Source organism: Neolamprologus brichardi, chromosome 7 (genome assembly GCF_056152115.1).
Source record: "Neolamprologus brichardi isolate AB-2024 chromosome 7, ASM5615211v1, whole genome shotgun sequence".
Lineage (NCBI taxonomy): Eukaryota > Metazoa > Chordata > Actinopteri > Cichliformes > Cichlidae > Neolamprologus > Neolamprologus brichardi.
The window spans coordinates 32,160,988-32,169,410 of record NC_142110.1 but is presented as its reverse complement, the minus strand read 5'-3'; the positions used below and the strand labels follow the sequence as shown (position 1 = coordinate 32,169,410).

General features: G+C 39.5%; 1 protein-coding gene across 1 annotated transcript; it reads left to right on the top strand.

Moving 5' to 3' along the window:
• Positions 1-3,514: 3,514 nt before the first annotated feature.
• Positions 3,515-5,722, top strand: LOC102781513 (E3 ubiquitin/ISG15 ligase TRIM25-like). The gene has a single exon (XM_035913746.2). The coding sequence runs from the start codon at positions 3,515-3,517 to the stop codon at positions 5,126-5,128; it is 1,614 nt and encodes a 537-aa protein (XP_035769639.2). The 3' UTR covers positions 5,129-5,722.
• Positions 5,723-8,423: the final 2,701 nt, after the last annotated feature.

Below are 8,423 nucleotides of genomic sequence, written 5' to 3'. Positions count from 1 at the left end.
GGATAAACATTTCAGCCCTCCCACTGAAAATGCAACGTCCAAATGAACAGACTCAACTTTTTGGGGTTTACTGACCTGGATGATTAAGCATGCATCAAGAATGTGATGAAAGTGACCTTGGCCGTGGCGTGGTTATTGGTGCGAGACAGGCTGGTATTTCAGAAACTGGCAATCTATCAGGTTGATAAGCAGCAGAAGAACAAACCAGGTGCCATTCCTGTGAGCTAAAAATACAAAAGTGAGGCTTCAGTTCACACTGATTCACCAAAACTGCACAATAGAAGATTGGTGAAGTGCTGCCTGATCTCAAGAGTCTCCGTTTCTGCAACATTCGGAGGGTAGGGTCAAAATTCGGTGTAAACAACATATGGCCGGCAGATCTGTATGATCTTAGCAAAATCCCTGAGGAATGTTTCCAGCAGGCTTTTGAATCTATTTCATTCAACTGGGTACTAGGTGATTTTTTTTAAGGCCCAAGCATCCCTCACTAATATGATGCTGAATCAACAAATGTGGAAGTGAAGTCAGAATCAAAATCAATCAGATGTCAGGTGGCCTTGAGATGTTTTATTGAAGCAAATCCAACCAGGATGTAAGGTGATCATAAAGATTGTGACTATCATAACTATAGAAATCTTTAAGCAGTCGTGTTCAAAGTTCAAGGTGCTCCTCTTCCAGGACTGCAAAACACTCACGCTATTATTTAGTGCATATAAATCAGCTCATTATACTCTGTTCATACTCTGTTCAGTAAAATGCACAAGTTTACATGTTGTTCCATTAAATTTGCTGCTTTTTTGTGTCATGAGTTTCGCCAACCTCATTTTCAGTAAGAATTTTTTAGTTTAGTTTTATTTAAATGTATACAGTGGTATGCAAAAGTTTGGGCCCCCTTGATAATTTTCATATTTAAATATATCATATAGCAGATGAACACAATGATATTTGAGAAGTGAAATGAAGTTTATAGGATTTACAGAAAGTGTGCAATAGTTACTTAAACTAAATTAGGCAGGTGCATAAATTTAGGCACCCCCACAGAAAAATTACATCAATATTTAGTAGATCCTCCTTTTGCAGAAATAACAGCCTCCAAACACTTCCTATAGCTTCCAAAGAGAGTCTGGATTGTGGTTGAAGGTATTTTGGACCATTTTGTTTTTACAAAACATCTCCAGTTCAGTCAGGTTTGATGGTTTCCGAGCATGGACAGCTCGCTTTAAGTAACACTTAAGATTTTCAATAATATTCAGCTCTGGGGACTGAGGTGGCCATTCCAGAACGTTGTACTTGATCCTCTGCATGAATGTCTTAGTAGATTTTGAGCAGTGTTTAGGGTGGTTGTCTTGTTGAAATATCCAGCCCCAGTGCAACTTCAACTTTGTCTCTGATTCTTGAACATTGTTCTCATGAATCTGCTGATACTGACTGGAATCCATGCAACCCTCAACTTTAACAAGATTCCCAGTACCTGCACTTGTCACACAAACCCCACAACATGATGGAACCGCCACCACATTTTACTGTGGCTAGCTCTTGGAATGCTGTGTTCTGTTTCCGCCATGCATACCGCCTCTTGTTATGTCCAAATAACTCAATTTTAGTTTCATCAGTCCACAGCACCTTATTCCAAAATGAAGCTGGCTTGTCCAAATGTGCTTAATCATACCTCAAGCGACTCTGCTTGTGGCATGTGCGTGGAAAAGGATTCTTTTGCATTACTCTCCCATACAGCATCTCCTTGTGAAAAGTGCACTGAATAGTTGAACGATGCACAGTGAAGCCATCTGCAGCAAGATGATGTTGCAGGTCTTTGGAGCTGGTCTGTGGGTTGACTATGACTGTTCTCACCATCCTTCGCCTCTGCTTATCTAAGATTTTTCTTGACCTGTCACTTCCGGCCTTAACTAGAACTGTGCCCGTGTTCTTCCATTTCCTCACTATGTTCCTCAAAGTGGAAACTGACAGCTGAAATCTCTGAGATAGCTTTTTGTATCCTTCCCCTAAACCATGATGTTGAACAATATTTGTTTTCAGGTCATTTAAGAGTTGTTTTGAGGCTCCCATGTAGCCACTCTTGAGAGAAGATGCAAAGAGGAGAACAACTTGCAATTGGCCACCTTAAATACCCTTTCTTATGTATGTCAAGGGTCAATGAGCTTACCAAACAAATTTTATGTTCCAATAATTAGTGCTAAAGGTATTCAAATCAATAAAATGACAAGGGTGCCTAAATTTATGCACCTGCCTAATTTAGTTTAAGTAACTATTGCACACTTTCTGTAAATCCTATAAACTTCATTTCACTTCTCAGATATCATTGTGTTCCTCTGCTATATGATACATTTAAATAAAATTGCAGATCCAACCAACTGAAGATTTATGAAGGAAAATCATGAAAATTAATCAAGGGCGCCCAAACTTTTGCATACCACTGTAAATGTGTGTTGGTTGCATTCTAGGATAATATTGGAGTATTTAAACTCAATACATATTCATTAATACAGTTAAATGCATGACATTTAAGCTTATTTTTCTAGAAATGGAACAGTTTAAGTGAAAATATGTTCACAAAAATTCTCAAGTCTCATACTTTGGAAAACCCACATTAAATAGAGATGTTTGTTCACCATTAATTGAAAGTGTTTGGTCTTCCAGTGTAATAAGTTTCTTAAAACAAGCTAGTTGCAGCTGCAGCAGCTCATCCTTTTGATCATGGGGGCGTTAAAATATCCAAACTGACTGTTGTATTATTGGACTGCACAGCTGAGGTCTTTTATGTTTTCTGACAGATGAATTTCCTCACTAGGTGTGGGCTCTTATTTTCTGAAACTATGTGTTCCCATGTTTTTATACTCTGACACAAGAAAGGGTGGTCTGATAGTAGAAATGTAGCTGGTTTCCTGGAGACATCTATGCAGTAACAGCAGCCTCAGTCCCACTCCCTGTGAAGCGCTCCCAAGATCTTAAACTCCACTCTGAATTTGGGATCTAATTTCCATTTGTTAGCCTCAAACGAGTTTGTAATCAGCATTGAAATACCTAATGATAATCTTATGGATCTGACAGAGTGATAAATGCAAAGTGGTACTCACTGATCCATTTTAAAGAACATTGTTATTTTGAAATTGTCTACAAATTGTCAAGGACTGAGTTAAGGTTGTGTAAGGTGACTAGTATTTGCATCTTATACTCTGTGTTGTCAACAGTGGGTAGAACCACATGGTGCTTTTCTCAAGAGTTGTGGCTTCGTGGCATGACTTGCAGGCTGAAAACTTCCTCCCTATTCACAAAATCAACCAATTGTGTTCAGTCTCAGTGTTTTTCTACAGCTTCACTCTCACAGATCTTCTCATAAGTTAAGACAACAGGATGCTGTTACTAACGAGCCCCAATGCAGAAATGAAGCACACATAAAGAAGGTGTAGTTTCTGTGTAATTTGCTTTTAAAAAAATCGTTTTTAATTTTAATGCGGTAGTACTATTTTTATCATTCTGTTATCTGAGAGCGATAATGGCACGGCAAACAAGCAGACTGGATCAGAAAAAAATCTGCTGTTCGATCTGTTTGGATCTCCTGAAGGATCCGGTGACTATTCCCTGTGGACACAGCTACTGTATGAAGTGTATTAAAAGCTACTGGGATGAAGAGGATCAGAAGAACATCCAGAGTTGCCCTCAGTGCAGACAGACCTTCATACCGAGGCCTGCTCTGAAGAAAAACACTGTCTTGGCAGAGTTAGTAGAGGAGCTGCAGAAGACTGAACTCCAAGCTGATCATGGCTATGCTGGACCTAAAGATGTGGCCTGTGATGTCTGCACTGGGAGGAAACTGAAAGCCATCAAGTCCTGTCTGCAGTGTCTGGTCTCTTACTGTGAGCAGCACCTCCAGCCTCACTATGAATCTACTGCCTTTGAGAAACACAAGCTGGTGGACACATCAAAGAGGCTTAAGAAAATCATCTGTTCTCAACACAATGAGGTGATGAAGATATTTTGCCGCACTGATCAGCAGTGTATCTGTTATTTGTGCTCCATGGATGAACATAAAGGCCACGACACAGTTTCAGCTACAGCAGAAAGGAATAAAAAGCGGAGAGAACTTGGGGTGAGTCGAAAGAAAATCCAAGAGAGAATCCAGGACAAAGAAAAAGACATAAAGGTGCTTCAGGAGGAGGTGGAAGCCATCACTCAGTCTGCTGATAAAGCAGTGAGGGACAGTGAGAAGATCTTTAATGATGTGAAACAGCAGATCAGATCTCGTCAGAAAGCTGAAGTGTGTCGTGCAAGAGAGCTTCAGGACAGAATAGAGAATGAGATCACTGTGCTGAAGAGGAAAGATGCTGAGCTGGGGCAGCTCTTTCATACACAGGATCACACCCACTTTCTCCAGACGTACACCTCACTGTCACATGTGCATGAATCTGTTGGATCACTCGACATTAAAACATGTACTTTGCAGTACTTTGAGGATGTGATGACAGCTGTGTCAGAGTTCAAACGTAAAATACAGGAAATCCGTTTTGGCGCCGCAGTCTCACAGTTGGAGGGGAAAGTGGATGCAGTAATGTCTCGACCTGAACCCAAAACCAGAGCTGAGTTCCTCCGACTATCACAAGAACTAACGCTGGATTTTAACACAGCAAACACAAGTCTCTTATTTGAAGGGGACAAAAAAGTCAAATGTATGAGTAAAAAAATTTTATATAGTCATCACTCAGACAGATTCATCAACAGACATCAAGTCCTGAGCAGAGAGAGTCTGACTGGATGTTGTTACTGGGAGGTGGTGTGGAGTGGAGGAGCACTTTCAGTGGCAGTTTCATACAAGAATATCAGCAGAACAGGAGATGAAAGTCTGTTTGGGAACAATGACAGTTCTTGGGCACTGGAGTGTTTCAAAAATGGTTATGAACTGAGGCATAACAAAATCAGAACTGTCATTTCAGGCCCTCAGTCACCCAGAATAGGAGTATACGTGGATCACAGAGCGGGTATGCTGTCGTTTTACAGTGTCTCAAAGACCATGTCTCTCCTGCACAGAGTCCAGACCACATTCACTCAGCCACTCTACGCTGGATTTTGGCTTTATGTTGGATCGTGTGTTGAGCTGTGTGAGCTCAAGTAGTCTAGAAAAAGAGGTCTCTCCTAAAGAGGTCAGGCAAAATATATCCATTTCCTATTAATGCAGTCTGATATACCATTATTTCTTTCCTCATCTTTTACTTTTAACAAAGGAGAAATGAATGACAGTTGAACTTGTTGTTGGTTGCTAGAAGTTACATTGCAAAAGCCTGTAAAAGCACCAATTGTGAATTGGGAAGTTAAAATTTTGGACATGAAGCTAATGGATCTTACCATTGTCATGTTCTTAGGAAATTAAAGATGATAAGTTTTTGTCATTTTAATTTATTTTCTTTTTCTATCTGTTTTATTGTTGGGATTTTTTTCTCTAGGACTGGGCATTGCAAAATAGCACAGATTATAAGTGCAGTGATGTGGCATGGGCCTGTGTTACTTGCTATAAAAATGAACAAAGAAATTTTAAAAAGTAATTAAAAATCTTTAACTGGAGGTGAGAAGACAGTGTGTCACAGCTTCCCCATTTAAGCAAAAACAAAAATTGCCTGAAATTGATTACCTCAGTAAGTGTGTGTGATAGAGATGACTTCAGATGTTGAGGAAGAACTCAATTGCACAAGGCACCTGGACTGTTAAGGACCCCCCCGTGTCTTTGTCCTGTGTTTCTCTTAGGTCTGCGTCTCTGTGCTTCCTGTTTTATTTTGACAGTCAAGTGTTCTGTGCTCAGCGTGTTCACTTTTGCTTCCTCCTGTTTTGTCCTTATGTTTATTCACCCCAGCTGTGCTACCCATGTGTTTCCTCTTCCCTCTTCATCCCTCTGTGTATTTATGAGGTCCCCATGTTTGTTGTCCGTTCGTCTGTTTTTTTTCCTCTTTCCTGCATCTCCATGTTTCATGTACTCAGTTTTTCCAGTTCAGGTTTTATGTTAGTTTCTCCCCTGGTTATTTCCTTTGTTTGGCTTGTGTTTTGTTCTTAGCCACAATAAAGGCTCGTTTTTTATTAAAGTTCAGTTCTGCCTTGTTCATCTGCATTAGGGTCCTCACACCACAACCTCCACGCGATCTTGACAATAATGATGCTCCAGGAAGAAATAAGGCAACTGTGCATGATATGAGTTAACCCTTACAGAGTATTTTGCAGGGAAGAATGTTTAAAAAAGACAAACTGAAGCACTCATAGCAAACAAAACTTGCTACTGACCATACAGTAAGTACCAATGCCAAGTCAATGGCTCTAGGTTTAGGATGATAGTTGGGACTTGGTTTACGCTCAGCCTATTTTGCAACGAGTTGAAAAATAAGAAATTCCTGTTTTAGATGTCTCTAAAAGAAAACCCAGTTCTCTCCTAACCGTGGACCGGTCTTGTAGTCTCAGATTTTGTTTCCTGTTGTCCATGAGTCCTCAGTGTCTATAAAGTTTTTTGAGTACTTAACTGCTTTGATTCTTGATACTTACTTTTGGATTTTTGGCTCTTTCATACAAAGGGCTTGCTTATTAATTTTTGGTTTGCTTGCATGTGCAATTGGTTTCTGTAAAAAAGAAAAAGAAAAAAGTAGAAGAAGCCTATTCCAGTTTGGCATGGCTTGATAAATTTCACAAAATTTAAAAAGTTAATGACAAAGATAATGTAAAAAGCTCTCATAAAAGCATAATGCTTCTTACCTAAAAGATCAAAATACAGTGTAACCCCGGCTTACGAATACCCCATTTAACAAAAAATTCAAGTTATGAAGGCACTTAACGGCAATATTTCTGCCTGTGGTACGGCAAAATGCCTGCATAACAAAATCCGCTGGCTGAGCCCAGAATGCCTTCTTGGTTTTCGTACTTGCGTTTCGCTGTTCCACACGAAAGACTGTCAAGAGATGTATTCTAAAGACACTTCTTCAGCTGAGAGTATGAGAGTAGAAACACACACACACGCTGCAGTTTTTACTTGCAAGGGCAGTCACAGCGCGCTCACACGAGAGTGGGGGCCCTGTGATGTGCACTCTAATTTTGCTCGTCTTTATTTATATACAAGGGTAATACAATAGTGAATACGTCTGTTCGTAGACAGAGGAATGTTTGTGCGTATGTAGGTGTGTGTGTGTGTGTGAGATTCTGAAGGAAGCGGCCCCTCTTCTTGTTAGGGAGTGAAGATAAGAGTGTTCAGCTCTTATTATTGCTGTGGGAAGAAACTGATAAAAGAGAACAGAACAAGTCTTGGAGTGAACAACAGTCTAAGTCATCAAAAGGTCAACATGCAGTATTCTATTATATGCAAACTTATATCATTAAAAGTTTATACTGACTACTAAGTACAATTCTCCATCGACAAAGACGTATTGTTGTTGCAGTGCTCTATTTTGTGTGCTTTTCATTTGCAATTAGCCTATCTTTCATTCATAATGGGGCCGAAAAAACTTAATGCAAGTGATTCGAGTGAAAAGAAGAAGCGTAAAGTGCTCTCGATGGAAACAAAGAGAGAAATTATTGATAAATATGAGCGAGGTCCTCCTCCACCAAGAACTTTGTCTCCAGCCAGCATCGCCTCACTCATAAGGCAATGGAAAAAGGTGCTTCGACTTACGAAGATTTTGCCTTACGAAAGACCCTGTGGAACAAATTCCTTTCGTAAGTTGAGGTTCCACTGTACATGGAATCCTGACATGCGTCTTTTCCATACTGTCCTTTTTTGGGGGATTAGTATCTTGAAACATTGATCTGTCTGAGATTCTGCCTAAAGACAAGCACTGGACTTTTGGTTTTTAAGCTTTGACCTGTTTTCCGAAACCCATCAGAATACCAACATCAGCTCTTTTTTTTTTATGTATTTGCTAAAGTTGTTTTGTACTATCAGCACATACATAAATTCTACTATTATCTATAATCTATATATATTGCAATGTGTGCATTTTTTAAGAAACTTGGCAGGTCATTGATAAATATGGATTATAATTGATGCCTAAACAGCTATCATGAAGAATTTCACATTGAAATGATCTGAAGCTAACTGTGTGCATTTAGCCACAGTTAGCTTCAGAGAGACAGAGAGGTGATCTGATATCTGGAGCTTTTATCCTCAAAATGTGCCTCCAAGAAAAAAACCTCCAAGCTTTTAAAATCCTACTGATATTTAGAAAAATAATTACTTTGTCTTAGAAGAGTGTAATTAACATAAAGTAATTTAAATAATGTTCTTACTATTTTAGAAAATTAAACTAGTTCACATAACTGTCTTTGAGAGGTGAAACGACGCAGCAAGGAATTCTGTGGACACAGCTACTGTATGAACTGTATGAAAGGAGAAAGGACTGAAACGGCAAAAAGAGGTCAACTCAAGTCGTGAAAAAACTCAG

Excerpts from the sequence above, each read along its gene's own strand:
- LOC102781513 (XM_035913746.2), top strand. The coding sequence starts at position 3,515 with ATGGCACGGCAAACAAGCAGACTGGATCAGAAAAAAATCTGCTGTTCG.